We start from the raw sequence: 18,000 nt of genomic DNA on the forward strand, positions 1-18,000 counted from the left end.
TTTTATATACAGTTAATTATTTTAAACTGCAGCCAGTTCCAAAATGTAGTGTTGGACCAACATGATGAGCTCAGTGTCTTCTGAAAATCCCACCGCTGGCTGATTTACTGTCCACTTCACATCAGATGGTGCGCTCTGAAATGGTAGAAACTGCGCCAACTGCACAAAAATGGGGGAAAAACACCCACCACTTGGTAAGTATTCCTAGACACCAAATGGCAAGCGATGTTTGCTTGCCACTTGTATTAAGAACCTTTTGTATTAATGTTGAACTTCTATCGCACCGTACGTAGTCAATCGTACCAAACGTAGGTGCTTTTACCTATCACCCCCTGCAAAGCAACCGATTTAGTAACCTTAACCAATACTAGCGGTAACCTTCACAGGAAGACCCCAGAACTTAAATCAGACCCTCCAGTCTCTGACCATTGTGACAAATCACGCAATAATTGGAACTTACATAAAAGTTTTATTTTTAGAACACATTCTTTATATATTCTTGCACTGCAAAGATATAACTGATTTTGTAATGCAACTAAACGGCAATCTGCATGCGTGACGGCGCGTACAACAGCACGGATTCCTCAGCTTTGGGACGTTGCCCCGGTGTGGAGGGATGCCTGCTCAGCCTCACAAAAAGGCCTGTGCGGGGCTGGACTGCACCGATGGTTCCTAATATAACAAAAGCAATAAATGTCACGTTCATTTAATTGCGCAACTGTAGTGTAATTACAATCACTACTGGTTTATATGGTACAGCATTATAGGGTTTTGTTGTTGTGGTCTAAATGTCATATATTTGACATGCACCTTGTTTGTGATGCACGTTTTGGATGGTGCACTGATTATTTTAGGCTTTCCCTTGAGTTGCAGTGGCCTTACATTTTGTAAAAAGAAAAAAAAAAGTGAGGCTATTTGTTCATTGTTAGTTTTTTGTCGCCACTAAACTGGAGGGTTTGCTTAATGTTATAACTCTACAGAAGTGATAAAAAACCGGGAAAAGGAGCAATAACAAAGGTTCACTTCTGTTCCTTAAACAAAAACACAATGCACACTAATACTTGGCAGACTTTAAGGTTAATTGTTCATTTTTTTCTCTCTCCATTGTTCGACAACGTTAATATTTACAACAAAAAAGGCTAATTTTTGCTTTGAACGTAGCCGATTCTGACGATTCCAAGCGCCGACGTGTGTCTTCGCCTAGGTAAGCGCGCCCCTTCACTGAACAAATCGCAGACATCGCATGGAACGTTCATCCATGACTGGCAACTCAATAATTATGACGTCTCAAAAATGCATTTCTATATTAATATCACAAACTCCAGGGATGAACGACTTGGCCTCGCTATCTTAGGATGGAAGAGTCATAAATTGTTTCAACGAAAATAACTCGTTAATTAAAATATAGTTAATTCCCCCCCCCGCCCCGCCCACAATTTTCCTTGAGCAGGAAAACATTACAATTATTGTAATCGTACGTAATTATTGTAATTCTCTTGTTTTCCATTTATAGCTGTATATGGACAGGCAGTCAGCATTATTAGACAATGAGACAACAATATTATACCATCCCAATATTAGGCTTATCGATGAGTCAGTTTTCAACTACCAATCATCGAATTGACATCACGACGAGAATCAGACAAAAATATATTCACTTTGGTTATTTTTTTTGTTTTAAACCAGATAGCATAAATGCAGAGAATGTTTTAACAGACGTGCTTGCTTACCTCACATGTTTTTATTGTATTTAAATGTATTTCATTTTAGAACACTTAAGGGTCAGCCATGCAAGAGGCAATTTCCAATCACATTAAACTCCGGTCACCGAGCTAAACACTCCGTTGCATAATTATGCCTGGGAAATGGTTCACCTGGCCCACAGTCGAGATACGAGTCCCTCTTTACTTTGCCTTGTTTTCTTTTTAAACCGTGACGATACATCGAGTTTTGTGAACCTTCAACAACTCCCGGTTGCCCATCATGTGGTGTGACACGAGGGTAAATCCAGAATCGGAAAGTCTGGTATTACCACGGCCATGAAAACAAGTTACTGTCGAGAGGCAACCAACAGTACTTGTACCATTCTGGAAGGAAAAAAAACCCAGTATAACTTATTTACCTACCCTTGCATTGATAATGGGGATAATAATACACGTATACACGTTGTCAAAAAAGAAAATTTTCATCTAGATATAAAAAAAATGTTGCATCTCACCGTCTCCTGGTCAGACTCAAACAAGTAACTGTGCCTCGATTACTTTGCGTTATATATTACACGAAAAACCATAAACCCATGACTTATGAGGACACACGTAATCTCTCAATTGGTCACACTGGTCCAATATGCACATATCGTCATCCTTCAATGCATTTCTGTTTTTTTTGTTTTTGTACATCACACTATTCCACTTTATTATAAACGAACAAATGCCATGTCCAGAGGTGCCAGGTCGCATGCTTCCGAGAAGGTATGCAAAGGAGAAAAAAAAAGAACTGGAAATGCAGAGACGCGTTAAGTAACACACAAACGTGTACATGTCATTTCCCAAATTGTCTCACTCACTCAAGAGCAGTATTGGGGAAACAACCGTTCCAGGTGTTCTTTTTTGTAACCAGCCGCAAGCCATTATTAGTGACCTGCTTTGTAATATAATGCTGTACAAAAACACTTGCGTTTGCATTGTATTACACTCGATTAAAGCTGTGATTTGTTATCGCGTCAACGCCACGTGTCCTAGAATACACACGTGCGCACACACTGGCTTTCAATGTGGCAGTGCGTGAACATCTTGTATTTCTAACCAAGCAGCACATGTAGCCTTGCCCATTCAAAAGTGGCCAATACTATTGTCAATTAAAAAGGAAGCGTTGCTGCACACGTGATGGAAATTACAAATTCAGACGTACTTAAAAAAACATTAAACGACTCTAGTACCCAGGACGTGTGCACTGGTGGGGACATTTGTTATCGGTCAGCTCTGCGTTGAATATTATTGCAATCGTTGAGAGCCGACTTCCGTGTTTAAAACAAGCTCATGGAAGGATGCACATGGAGCATACACCGAGAAGTAAACGTCTTGGTGTGATGTGCAAATGCAAAACTGATGTGCAACAATAGCTGCAACCAGGTCTGACCATTACGAGGGATAATGCGGGTGGACCATGCGAGTACACAAGACCATCAGGAGTGGCATCAACAATTGGACTAACCACACAACTCTTGTTCCGAGGTGCTGTGATCCACTAAACCTGACCCTCTTTTTTCGTTTCAAACTCCGTTCACGTGGATATTCATTTCTTACAACAGTAACTACAATTAAATAAATTAAACTCAAAATATGTTAAGCAGCTAAATCTTCAAATAAAATCAACTTAATAACATCGCCTCCCATAAAGAAGAAGGGGGGGGGGGGAGGCTCAAAAACACTGTCGTCGCTTTCCGTCGAGGAAATAGAAATGAGGGCAAGAAAGGGGCAAAAGCATCAACGTTGACGAAGCACCGCCATTAGTCACCGCCGTAACCGCGCCGTGTCCTGCGCGATTATCACATCGTCGGCAAAGTGCATAGACATCACACACAGCCCATATGACAAACCCCTGTGGGGACACGGCACCAACTCTGCAGATCCTGGAGAGGCGTTTCATGGCCACTTCTGCTACCCCCCCCACCCCCTTGCCCAATGCCACGTCCCCGAGTGGCGCCATTTCGCGTGCGGAACCTCGCGGTGCCGTGACGTCCCGCCGGCAAATTTCCCGCGCCGAGGCCCGCAATGCATCGCTGGCCTAACAGCAGCAACACATTTGGGCGGGTGGGGGGGGGGGGACAATAACGACACATTCGTCGCATGCGACGACGGTCGGTAAAAACTCGGTAAGCGTCATCCCGTCATTGACACACGTTTCACGTTGTGACTGACATTGTGTGCGACACATACTTAAAATCGGTGAGACTTCAACGGCACGGCTCGGATTCTGCCGCTGTGAAAAAATAAAACCAATCTGGGGCCTCCTGACCTGCGACGGGCCTGGCTTGGCCTCGCTGTGGTTTGGATGTTCCAGTGGAAAAGGAATACATGTATGAGTAGGTTCCTGGAGGGGTAGGGAGATATTTTGGTTTTACCCCCGCCAATTAAAAACGAGTTGTGTCACGCATTAGTGTGAGTAATGGATCAGTGAGTAAAACATTGGTGGCATGCAGAGTTTGAAGCTTCGATTTAAGAAGTCCTCTCATTCCACATTTTAGCTTGAGAGCAAATGAAAATCACGTAATTTCCCAATATAGCCATTCAGCTTATCATTTACAAGAAGATATCTTGGTTACCAAGGTTTATGACACGGATGGATTTTTATCCATTCACACAACAGATGTGCGATTATAGTTCCAGCCATGAGATTGCGCTGCAACAGAAGCTGAAACTGGTTTCAGATGTATTTTAAAAAGTGGCCTCAAAAACGCATCTCCTGAAACTGTTCAAAACTGTAGTTCAAGTAAAAGTGGCACCGGGTTCCCAGGGCTTAGATTTAATACGACTTAAAAAACTTTCAGTGCTTAAACCATTAAAACATTCGCTAAAGACACTCAAGTCTGCAATGCGTTTAGAGAAAATAGCTACAAAACAATTATGGAAGAAAAAAATAAACACGAGGAACCAACATCACAATGTTGGTCTGGTTATGAAAATGGACAGGTTTTTTTGCCGTTGGGTGTTCAGCACCCATTTGCATGCTCCTAAATAGTATTAAAACAGTGAATTTTGTTGAAATTAAATAACATCCCTTTCCAGCTCACAACTCAAGTTGGCCAGAAGAGTTACCAAAAAGCGGGCTGGTTTGGGAACAGCAGAACGATGAAAATAAACCACGTCTATTGAAATAGTGTGGAGGTTTTTTTTCTTCCCATTTTAGGGATCCAAAGAGTAAATGTGTGACCCACTAATATCGCAGACCAGAGCTACAAACCAAACACATTGGTGGCACTAAGCCCATTTTCCCTCTAGGGGCTTTTGCACTTTTCGCTTCATTTGAACGTGTTTTTGGAACGTTTTTAAGCCAATTTTTGTTTTTATCGTTCCTAACACATCATACATTTTCATGAGGGAAGCAGAAGTTGTTCCTTATCACGTCAGCCATCCGATCATCTGACACCGAGAAATGTGGATTTTCAAGCCAATCCATAGCTAAAGTTGAAATAACTTGAATAAACACATCCTTGCTTACAGACTCCTGCAGTCGTATGTTGCTGTGCAGATTAATTCAAATACTTCCTTACAGTAAAAGTGAGAGCACGTGCCTCCTAGAAAACATGTAGAGGCCTTGTGTCCAGAAGTTTCGATGCCTTATTACAAAGCTGCAGGCTTTGGCGGAGCACTCAAAAGCTGTCCGTCTTAATAATTGTCGGCATCTTGATTTCTTCATGCCAATGCCCAGGAGGGACTCTGATCAAACAATATGAACGGGTCGCAGAATAAGGAGCGCTGGGAGCAAGAAGACCATCGGCCGCATCGAAGGTGGTGAAAAGTAGGAGAGATGCGTGCAAGTTGCTGCTTGTCAGCAGTGGCGTCGTAAGGGGGGGGGGGGGTGCAAACAAGAAAGCTCATATTGGTCGCATTACATCCCCCTCAGTCGAGTCCTCAACAGACAGCATTCACGGCCCCAGGATCTTGATGTTCTCATCATGCAAGTGGTGAAAGCCCATCATTTTCGGGGGGGGGGGGGGGGGGGGGTGCCCTTACAACAGTTAATAAAAGCTCTTGCAGTTCACTGCTATACCTTAGCTTCTGATAAATGATGCCTGATCCGACAAAAGACCCCCCCCCCCGACCCCTTCTGATACACAGAAGGGAAATAGGTGGAAACTTTATAAAGTTCTGCAGAGAACCCCCACCCCCCCCCCCCCCCCCCCCAAGAGATTGCAGTTTTGCACTGAAAACTGAAGCAATAAAAAAAATTGAAATAGAAATGATCCCACTTAAGACGCCACTGTTTGAAAGGGCGGTGGGGAGCAGGGCGTGGGAGGAGGAGGTGGGGGAGGGGATCAGGGCTGGGCGGCCGTGGCAGCTGGGACCGGTGCTCCGATGGGGTTCCCCGCTGGGGACAGCACAGGCGAGGACGCCATGGGCCCCACCGGAGACGACACGGCTACCGACGTCATTCCTGCGCGCACACGAACAAGAGGCAAAGAATCCACCATCCACCCATGTAGCCTTTCAGATTTTGTGACAGGGCAAGTGCCGCTATCAAGCGCCTGTCAAGGCCACCGAAAAGCAACCAGGTGTAGCGTGGCCAGCACCATGCCCGACCCGCCTTTGTTTTCCCCAGCGCTCCCAGTGCTTTTGTTTACGTATTGCACCACGCGCTCACTGATGGTCGAATAGACATGTAAAGGCACGCGACTTTTTAGGAATGTCAATTATTCGCCACCGCTGCAAATATTACCGATTGAGACTTGCTGTTTGTTGCTTTTTTTTTATAATTGCCTATTGTTCACAGCCTTTTTTCAACCCCCCTACTGCTGAATGAAGGCCTCCCCTCGCGGTGCCTGTCACAGGGGTTGCTCGACTTCACCAGGCTGGTCAGGGCGGGTTTGTGAAAGGGTGGCCCCGTAGACCGCTTCAGATTATTACAACTGAAGCTAGCCATGGCCCTGAAATCAAACAAGCCACCAGGTTTGCAGAGCAATGCGATAATAATATGCCACAGCTCAAATACGCCTGACACGCAAGCACACATGAACACAGGCATATGACATCTACCGTATGCCACTAGATGGCAGTGGTTTCACTATGATTGTGCCAGGCTAGGTGCAAGTTAAGACCAAATGCAGTAGAGTTCAATCATGCTGGCAGAAATTGTGGGCCAGAAGCCAGGTAAGACATTTAAAAATTAAAATTAACGAATTGTTTGTGGTAATTATTTCCTTGCATACATTTCTAACATGACATCTATGCACTAACGCAAAACATTTCTTAACTCCGAAACTCACTATGAAATATTAACAGCAAGTATCACTGACAACCATCACATCACAAGCCCATCAAATTTTATCTGACGGCATAAAAACTCACTGCAACATTAGAACAATAAAAAGATGACCTCTCGACTCACCAGAGATCATGTTGGGAACTGTTCACCGGTGCAGTGGAGTTGTTAGGAAGACTATTTGTGCTATACGGCCTTGCTCCTTCACAATTGGGTCTAAAACAACAAAACAGACACATTAAATTAAGTCTGAGTAATCATAACAGCTCTTTGTCAAAACAACATGTTCTCCAGTCTTCACCACGGCAGTATTGTGTGCCATTTGATGAAGGTTCAGATATCGCACGCCACGATGTCAGCCATGGCGGGAATCGAACTCGGGTCGCTGAGTATTTAGCGCACTGTGCCAACCACTGTACCGCTCGCTCCACCCATTTGGTATAGGTGGTATGCAAATTGCACTGTACAGAAATTTATTTGCCAAACGGATGCCTTAAATACAGTTTTAGGATCTCTTACAGATGGTTTGCTCGTTGGGAAACTTTCAGCATCTTATATAATTTACTTTTCACGACTCTTAAAGGATTGGACTATGTAATAAAATAAATTCGCCGCATTACTATGTGACGACACCTTGTAATGTGCATTTTGTTTGGCTGGGATTGAGGTCACATGACCTCAGCTGTGCAGCACCAAATTTAAAGTACTTGTGATGTGCAGCTACATAGTGTCTCTGATGAGCTATTTGTAACTTGAGTGAGCGGCTGGATATGGGAGGCTGTACATTTGCTTTTCTCGTGTTAAATAAAACAAGAACTGAAGAACATATGCCACCACCTGTCATACAAGTTCCATTCACAGTGCCTAATTTTAATGGGGATACAATTGGGGGACAAGCCGGCTAGTGGCTGAAGTAGCCAAGGGAGACAACGGTAAGGCAGAGTGTGACCGAAGACGTTTCAAAAATATGCGGGGGAGAAAAGGAACCTCTCTAAGCCTGAAATGGCTGTGGAGAAGCAGCGACCTCCTATTGAGCGGAGGTTAATTGGTGGTTGACTGAAGACGTTGATTGCTGGAGGGGACAGCATGTCAAAGGGAGTGGAGCAAGATAACACGGGGGGGGGGGGGGGCAAGAGGAAGGCCAGCTGTGTCCATGGATCATCGACACAGTAAGGGAGATCTTATAGTGGATCTAGATTTGGAGCTAGCGGAGGGAATCCAAGCAGCGGGGTGATGTGGCCTCATGTACAGGTGGAGGGTGTGAAGTCTGCACTTCCTAGTGCACTGCCGAGCGCTTGGGCGCTGGAGGCAGGCTCACAGAAGTAGGGGTGCTCCATGGCCTCGCGAGCCGTGAGCCGCGTCTGGTGGTCGTAGCGGAGCAGCTTGTCCAGAAAGTCGAGCGCCTCCGGGCTCACCAGGTGCTGGTTCTCGCTGTGCACGAACCGCTCCCAGCGCTTGCGCGAGTGCCTGCAGGTTGACGGCGTACACACACGCGCACGGACGCAAGCCAGCACAGAACCACGCAGGGGGGAAACAAAGGCAATGCACAGCTGCACTTAGCGAACACACGCACACACGTAAAAATGTATGTGCGCATATCCACATACATGCAGCCAGGTGCCAACTACGTGCATGCATGTATGGTATAAACATCCCCTGTATAGCCTTTAACAGACTATTTGGGAAAGAGCTCTTTGTGGGCAATTATTAAGGCCAGCATGGCGAAAGAGGGGGTCGCGGTGTGGCAAAAACCACCTGGCCGAAGATTGTTCCTTTTCAAGCGCTGTAGCTTAAACACACCGCACCGGGTACTCACTTAAGGGACGAGTCGACATGTGCACGCATCCCGCTCACACATGCAGACACAGTGTCTGATTACATTAAGCAATACACAAGCAATTACCAAGAATAGCAGGCAGCACACGTGCACAATCGTTGTAGGCAAATATGCTTGCACCACAAATATGCAAATAACACCCAAACATACGTGGGGGAAATGCATGCACGCACGATGGAGACAAGCAAACGTGAACGAACACAAGATGGTTACGAAAGAGACCGAGACCGATTCTACAAGCGAACTTTACTGCAATCATCTCTGCCAATAAGTCAGGTGATGATGACTAATTATTTCGACATCTTATTTAGATTTGTATAGTGCCTTATTCATAAAGTGCAACAGAATAGATGCACCGACTCATTGTTTAAAATTGATTCTTAAGTTCATGATCCATCCGTGGATTCGCGAGCACAAGAACGACATTATTCGCGATTTCGGAAAACTGTATGTAAATAATATGGGCCTATGTATGTTGAACTTCTTTCGCACTGTACGTAGCCAACCGTACTAATCAGAGGTGCTCATACTACATTCAGGCTAGGCAAAAGAGAAAACAGGAACCGGGCCAGTAAAAATTAGGTGAAAAAAATCTAATCGCAACCCTGAATTGTCAGAAATCATTGCACCACTGCTTTGGAGACGGCAGGCGTGAATTTCTGGATGCTGAAACAATCCACGTCGACTTTTGTCACAAATTCATCCCAGCTGTGTTGTCAGTCAAGGCGTCAAGAGGTTAAATTGCATCTATTAAAACTCACCACATTCAGCAGTGCGTTATTACCGTGGAACAACCCTAGATGATAACACCGCATAATTACGTCCGACAACTCCTGCAATGGGTCTATTTTCTCCGTGCCAACAGATGGCAAGAAAGAAACTTGGTTTGAGGAGTTACAAGAATAGTTTGTTTCCAAATATTCTTTTTTTCTCACCAAATTATTCCACTTGCGCCATCGGTATCAAGTCATGTGATGAAGGGTCCATTTTAGACATCGTGCAGAGCAGCAGACTTTATGTTTTGTGGAGAATGGATGCGCAAGATATTTTTCATAGGAAATTTAAAATAATCGAGGTGGTAAAATGATCTTTTACACAAAAAGGAGGGGTTAGATTTCCTCACACACTCCGCTATGAGGTCGTCGCATGATAGTCCAGTGCTTATTTCACAGTTGGGAGTTTCACCAAATGTAATAACAAAAAACTATTTTTTCGTGCAGTTATTTGTGACCACACAGAGACCATCAACTCACTCCACCTAAGAAGCCAGTTTAATAAACAGGCGGCAACACAAATTTGAACCCAGTCTCAATGGCACCGGCCTCAGTGCTTTGACCTCTGAACAACCCCCCCGGCGACCCAAGTATGTTTATTTATTTTCTTCTATACATTCCTTGAATGGTCAATTTTGACATTCAATCAATTAATTCAGAGCGGCAAGTTAAAACTCATCATACAAAAAAGATTTCAGCTCATGGCGTTGTCATGACAATGAGGCGAAAGCAAATGTTATTAAACGAGCCCATACAGGGAACATACAAACACACTATGGGGGAAGCCAAAGAAATCCAGGATGTTAAATCGTTCCGAGATTTTTACATAAATGAAAGGCGATGTCATTTTTTGTTTATGTTTCATTTTAAAAAAACACGAACTCCCACACATTTCGGGTGTGTTCAAATGAGAAAAAGGAAAATTCAATTATTCAGCTCAACCTGACCCCTCCCGTGACCTTTAACATTGACATTCAAGATATCCAGCACCAAACTCTAGCAAAGGTCAAATGTTGTATTTAAAATTAACAACATGGCAAATATTCAAGAAATCCACACCGGGAAACCCACCTCGACCCCTCGGTTCGAAACAATACGTAATAAACACACTGCACCTCTGCAGTAAATAAAAAAAAAACTACAAGTAAGAGCAATACATATTTCTTTCATAATAATAATCTATAACCTTTTGTCAGATCCACGACTGAATGAAGAACTCCCCATGCTGTCTGCCACGGGGAATGCTGGACCATACTTCACCATGCTAGTCAGTGTGTTTTAGTGAAGGAAGGGCTCAGAACAAATTCAGATATCAATTGCTACAATCTGGCTGTCGCCTGATGCTGGCTGTAATTACTGGCGAAACGTCGTACTCGAATTGTAAATGTTGTGGGTTTACTCTCCAACACACCGATGTGCTGTAATCGGAACAAATTGGCATGTTTTGTTTACGTGACAAACATCACTCATTGGCTGTGTCGGATGGTGGTGGGTTTAATGACACATTTATATTTACGTGATCTAAGCCAAGAACCTCTATTATGGATATGAATTGCCACATATTAGATTTGACCAGGACATTAACTAATACAGTAAAACCTTGGACTGCGAACATAACTCGTTCCGGAAACGTGTTTGTAATCCAAAGCACTCGTATATCAAAGCACTCGTATATCAGTTGTGATCACGTGACGCTCGGCAGACAAAGCGTACACGTACTACTCGTATTGCAAGACCTCGCTCGTTTATCAAATTAATATTTATTTAAAATGTTTGTTCGTCTTGCAAAACACTCGCAGACCAAGTTACTCGCAATGCAAAGTTTTACTGTATTGCAGTGCGCAAACTAGGGCATCTCCTTGAACCGTCAAACACAGCGAGTTAGGAATGGGTGCTCCACTCCAGATATGACAGTTAGCTTTCCAACTTTAGCCAAATTTGTGCTTTGCATTGTCGTATTAACTGTTCAGAGCTAAAGAAGGCTTTGGTGTGCAAAAAAAAGTGTGTTTTCGATGCCTGCTTTAGCAAGATGATTAGTAATAGTCACTCTATGACAGCTGAGATGAGATTGTCATTGTCTAAGATTAATAGTTTAAATGTGGCTGAGAATAATATTGTTAAATATTATGAGAATCCTCTATGCACAAAGCTAAAACGGCTGAAATTAGTGTGGTGCCAATGTCTTTGGCGATCTGAACAAACCATGTGGGAAAGCGATACAAGTGTGGACAGTGCCTCATTGACGATGAAAAATCCACATGACGACTTAAACAAAGATCAACATCAACGAATCAACAGATCATTGCAGCTCTAACAGTCAGCAAATGTAAACATAAGAGGGTGTTTCAAGAAGTAAAAAGATTTATATTAACTCTGTGATTTGTGTAAACACCCATTGGTGGACAGGACATAGCACTGGGTACTTAAGCACAAATATTATTCTCTGCATATTTTCCCACTGGACTGCTGTGGTGAGATGTTAACGACCTCACCTGGTATACAGGAGGTCGTGGGTTCGATCCAGACCCTGACACCTGCTGTATATTTGGAGTTTGCGTGTTCTCCCCAGGGTCCTCCAGTTTTTCCCTCCACATTTGGAAAAAATACGCGTTTAGAGGATTTGGCTGCTATAGAACTATCATTTGTGGCCAGGTCGCTTCTGAAAAAGAGCTAAATAGCTCAGTGGGCCTTACCTGGTAAAATAAAAATAGTTTAGTATATCAAGTGACAAAATCCAGCAGGATTCTTCCACAACTACACATTCCAGTGAGATGTTTCCTTTTGTTCACTAAGGACGAGTGGAATTTACAGAAGAATGATGTGAAAGTATTCTGACAATTCTATGAATAATCAAAATGTTTACAATTGGGTGGAACGGCTGTATCCAGGGAGTGACCATGCTGACAATGGCAAGAAGTATTAATACTTCAACTCAAGCCAAGGTCATTCATGTTGGGACAATGAATTTGGATAAGAGGTGAGTAGCAATCATGAAAGTTCTCCAGTGCATAAAAAAGATCTAACCTGCCAGCAGAAAGGAAATGAAGAATCTACCACAGGGCTTTGTGCACAATATGCACAAGAATGGTGATGTCCTCATGACATGCATCGCATGCTGGGATTCCTATTTTGGTTTTTGAAGACTCACTTTTGCACACATCTCACCACTGTCCAAATAATCACATTCATCCCACCGTTCACCTCCTAAACGATTTCAAAAATCTCCACGCGGTGGATACCATGTTAACACCCCAGTGAAACTATCAGCAACCATTGCTAATCTCATTGTTAACTTTCGTCTCTTTTCTTATTGAAACACCTTCCAAACACAAATGACAAACGCACGAGGACACAACAAAAAAAAACTTAAGAAACGATCACGCACGCGCACACACACGGTCGCTCATACACATGAGTACAATCAATGAGCCGTATCGCTGAAGCCCTGCTCACTTCCCACTGCAGGCCGGGACTACAAGAGGCTGCGGTTTTGGAGGCCCACACCTGCCGAGGATGTCGTTGAACCGCGGGTCGAGCTCTATGTTGTACTTGTCAATGTAATCGTACAGGTCTTCGGTCCCCAGTACTTTGGCAATCCGCACCAGCTGCACGCATCGAACAGAACGGGTCCTTTCCACATCACCGGCGGTCATCACACTTACAGAGGCCGACCGCAGGACATGCTTTGTTTTTCCAATCCTCTCCTCGTGCTTGGCTTATATCTGTGTGTGTGGAGTCTGAGTGTTCTCCTCCTGTATGGAGGTTTTTTTTTAAAAAAATGGTTAATCAAGTTTTCTCCCTTACACAAGGATACTTACCTTCCTGTAAGATTTAAAACATGTTATTTGTATTACATCACTGTTTTTAAAGTTGATATTTGCTTTTGACTTTTTAGACCTCAAACTGTTGGAATACTGGTGCATAATAACGTTTTTTTTAAATTATGGAACCTTCTTTTATAACAAATCGACTGTAATATGCCTGATCTCATCAGTTCTAGCTAAATGGGGATGTGCCTGGATAGTGCTTGGATGGGAAAACGACCACACATAAAACAGGTTGTTATAGGCTGCTGTGACGCTACGTCGTCAGTAGAGGGTAGTGCAGAAAAAACAATGTTGTACTGTACTATGCCCCAACGTCTATGTTCCCCACCTTCACGCTGGCCATGCTGGCTAGCGTGCTGAAGAATGTTCAAATTTTTTTCAAATAACCCCCATGTTTGACATGGCATGGAGAGGCCCTCATCCAGTGCTTAATGAAAGAAAAAAAACAACAGACTACACATGGTGTGATTACAGAAGAGCTGTAAGTCACATCAACCACATGGAAACACCAGGATGAGGGAGGGTCAGACAGGGTAAAAAACTGGAGTATTTATATGTGTACAACTCACGACAACGATAATGAACATTTTAGTAATTAAGTTGTGTGTGTATTTGAAACATGGTCCAGAACACTTGTAAATTACGTTAAAAGCTTTTAGCACGGATTTTTTTTCAAATGATGGTACGCTTTGACAGACTGAAATAAATTACAATGCACCTGCCGGAATCAAACTTATTCAGCTACCTATAAGCAAGACTGATACTTTTCAATATCTCATTAGTCGGACCAATGTTTACTAGCACCATTTGCTTAAACTTGCAAACTCTCAGCTGGTTTTACCTCCTCGGCTTGATCAGCAAAGGCAGGAATAACATTTCATTTTTACATGGACATATGGAAAAGGAAGATTATTTATTTAGTACGTTAAGAGCTCTATTTAATATACTGATGTCATCGACCCCATTGTAAATTAGATATTAATCTCCAGGGCCAATGTTGATTAAATATTCATAAATAAATACAACTACAAAAGAATACAAAATGTATCTGTTATTTTTCCTCCAATTGTAGATAATGCTTTATATTTGGTAAGTAAAAAAAAAGTTTAACTGGTATGTCAAGTTACTCAGGTAAGTTTAAGCGGCATGACAAGTATGAATACCAACATACCACTTTGCACTCCACCATATCATGTTACAATACTGTGCATCACAGCGAGACATACTAGACTGCACTAAATCACACCACTCTGAACTACAGCACACAATCTTAAACTAATCTACACTAGAACTAGCCATGTTACTCTTGACTGCACGCTGCAAGCACACCACACGGGACTACACTACAGTAGGCCACAATAGGCTAATACACGCCACTACATGGCCGTCACCTGGTCATAGTTGTCATGTCCGTGGAAGAAAGGTTCCTTGCGGAAGATCATGGAAGCCAGCATGCAGCCAAGACTCCACAGGTCGAGGCTGTAGTCGTACATCTGCATGGCAACAACACGGCAATCACTGCACAATCCAGACACACAGCGCACAGGCCGCGCGAGGGTAGGGCATGCCTAGAATTGTGGCTGTTTAATAATAATAACAATTTACACTTAGAAAGTGCCTTTCACTTGGAGGTGACGAGGTACCATACAACACACACACATGAAGGCTTACACCGAACAACTTAAGTGATTTCATTCCCTAACCTGAATACTGCTTTTTATAACAAACTAGGGTCAAAATTCTTCACAAGTTGTTTTATGTGGCCGGCCACATGGCTTTAAAAGCAGTGTCAGTGGATCACAGCATTCAGGGTGTCCTGTGAAATACTGAACCTGCTAGATTGTGAAGCACATAGTACATGGCAGTACAGCAAACGGAAGTTTAAACTTGTGTTCAATTTTAGAGTTTCTCAGAGTACTCTGCTCTCCTCCCCGCAAATTCAAAACACTCCCCCCAAGTGATTGGTGCCTGGTGTAATGAATTAAACGGGGGGGGGGGGGCTGTCCAATTCCCTCCCTTTTCCTAGCCTGGCACTTGCGCTCCCCTCTCAGACCCATGGACTGTGGTGCAGTTGCACTGCCCGAACACTTGATAGCTACACCACTGGCTCTTTGAAACAGGTGTTGGCCAAGTATTCAAATGCGGTATCCTGAGGTGAGGCTTTCCTGGATCGATAAAAGAGTTTTCATTACAAGCTTTCACACCACTTAGCCTCATTGGCCTACACAGCCATTCAACAAAACGACGGGTCACGACCCCTTTTAACGAAACGTGTGTCCCTAAAATGAATATTCCAGGATTGTATTTGTCTGCAATGCACATCAGCAGAGCTTTAAAACAAAAATTCAGCAGAACCAAAGGACAGAACGATCAATGTGGTTTAAATTAAAAGATACGGTCACTTGATAACATGCCATACATTCAGTCCGTCAAACCGCGCCAGTGTGGAGCACTCCACCTGATAGTCCACAAGCAGCTCGGGGCCCTTGAAGTAGCGAGAGGCGACCCGCACGTTGTACTCCTGCCCCGGGTGGTAGAACTCAGCCAGGCCCCAGTCTATGAGCCGTAGCTGTTGGAGCAATCAGAGAAAGCATGACTGGTGAATTATTGGCCAGCACCAACTGCTGATCTGGAGTTCAATCCCATGGGAAAACACCACTCTCACTATCAATAAGGCAATCATCATCACCACTTAACATTCATACTCCACCTGCCACCCAGCATATCTCAAAGCAGGGCACCCGCAGCGGCAGCTATCCCTGTGAGGCAGGTGAACGCAGCACTGGCCATAAATTGGGCATTCGTCTACGGGTAGTAGTTTGCGAGTAATTTATAAAATTTGTCATAATTGGTCTATGACTTCGGCACCCATTGCCTACTCTTTTTTTTAATAATGTCATGGGATCTTCATCGTTCACTGTTGAGTAGGTGGCGTGTATCTACTTTTTTATCATGAATATAACCACGATATTAACCAGGATGGCACCGATAACCTCTGCAACAGATGGCTAAGACGCTACCGCTGGACAATGTCACCGCCCATGAATATAGCTCCATTTGGTTTCTTACAGCATAAACAAATAGTGGAATCTTCCATAATACAATGGTTTTCCAATTTTATCTTGTAAGCTTACAATGAATCATCACCTCCACAACAAAGAATTTTCACAATTTAGGGTCAGAATTACATCCCACAGTCGATTCTACTTTGTGCTTGTGGTGCATGTGGAATCCATACAAACTATAGGGTTTTAACAACCCCGTAGGGTGTTTATGAATCAATAATATATAAATATATGACGTTGAAATAATTCATGTTCACACACACACAATTTCATACATATATTTATAACATAAGAATTGATTTTAATTTATGAATCATTCCATTACTCAGAACAGAGTACTTTCCCAAAAGCCACTATGCTTCAATAGTCAATTTCACACAACTGCCAAGTAATACCTACAGCGCATGCATCACCACCAACATCATCATAATAAATCTCCACTGTTTATCCACTGCTGCATTAAGGCCTCTCCACAATGTCACTTACAGTCCTGTGATATCATAATCACCATCATTCATAGTGACTCACACTTGCCGTCCAGGCACTACATAGGTTTCGAGGCGCTAAAAGGGTTTTGACATTGAAACCCCACACACGGGAAACAGCAAAAGCCAACATCACGAAAAGCATCAACAAACAGTCAATACATAACTTAAAGATCTTTCATCAAAGACAGATGTAACACAGGTTTGTCATTTAAAGGCAAGTCTGAATTGTGACACCATTCAGACAGAAACCACACGTTCTGGAAATGAATTACACAGTTGAGAACAAATGCTCAAAAACTCTATCGTCATCAGCCATGGTGGTCACTCCGTTGCTGGAACTCCTCCCACCCCCATGCTGCCCGACACCGCTCACAATTATGCGATGCAACAATCCAACCCCTACCGGGTTGTTAAAACACAAACTCATTTAATTGCTCCATCTCCTCGGTTATCGTACATTCTTCAACTACTACAATGAGGCTACAAGGGGTGAGTTTTCTATTTTTCTGGAGTATAAACATGAAATGATTCCGTCAAGACAGCCAGGGATCATGTTATTAAGGCCCTTATCGGTAAACAAATTCACTTCTCTTACAGACAGGAAGCCAATGCAAATCCTTCACAAGTGGCTTGGAGACCTTATCCTGTCATTTGCACAAAAAACGTTGAGATTCTGAGTTTTGCACCATTTGTAAGCATTTTAGTTGGAACGCAGACAAACCAGCGTCGAGTGCATTACTGATATCGATTACTGATAAGACTAAACTATGAATAAGATAGTTGGGAGAAAGGTCCTTGGTTCAATTCCCGACTGGGGTGACTTTCTGTGTGGAATTTGCAATTACTTCCCCTGGTCTGCATGGGTTTCCTCTGGGATCTCCGGTTTCCTCCCATAGCTAAAAACAAAAATGTCATTTAATTGGAAATGGGGCAAACATCCCAGTGATTAAACATTACCTGCAAATTGCTCAATTAGGATTACATATAACAACATCGTCCCCTACTGGGAAAACTTGTCGACACCCTCCT

The 18,000-nt window shown here is 43.3% G+C and overlaps 1 protein-coding gene across 1 annotated transcript in view; it reads right to left on the reverse strand.

Annotated features, from left to right (window-relative positions):
- Positions 1 to 449: 449 nt before the first annotated feature.
- Positions 450 to 18,000, reverse strand: part of LOC116954157 (casein kinase II subunit alpha) — a 46,998-nt gene continuing 29,447 nt past the window's right edge. Inside the window, exons 8-13 of the mRNA XM_032974628.2 lie at positions 15,877 to 15,987; positions 14,810 to 14,911; positions 13,045 to 13,196; positions 8,300 to 8,448; positions 7,108 to 7,197; positions 450 to 6,156 (exon numbers count right to left, since the gene is read on the reverse strand). Coding sequence (XP_032830519.2) covers positions 7,130 to 7,197; positions 8,300 to 8,448; positions 13,045 to 13,196; positions 14,810 to 14,911; positions 15,877 to 15,987 — 582 coding nt within the window. The 3' untranslated portion in view covers positions 450 to 6,156; positions 7,108 to 7,129. The remainder of the gene's footprint in view (positions 6,157 to 7,107; positions 7,198 to 8,299; positions 8,449 to 13,044; positions 13,197 to 14,809; positions 14,912 to 15,876; positions 15,988 to 18,000) is intronic.

Source organism: Petromyzon marinus, chromosome 54, assembly GCF_048934315.1.
Source record: "Petromyzon marinus isolate PM22_M1 ecotype Great Lakes invasive population chromosome 54, UKy_Petmar_22M1.pri1.0, whole genome shotgun sequence".
Classification (NCBI taxonomy): Eukaryota; Metazoa; Chordata; class Hyperoartia; order Petromyzontiformes; family Petromyzontidae; genus Petromyzon; species Petromyzon marinus.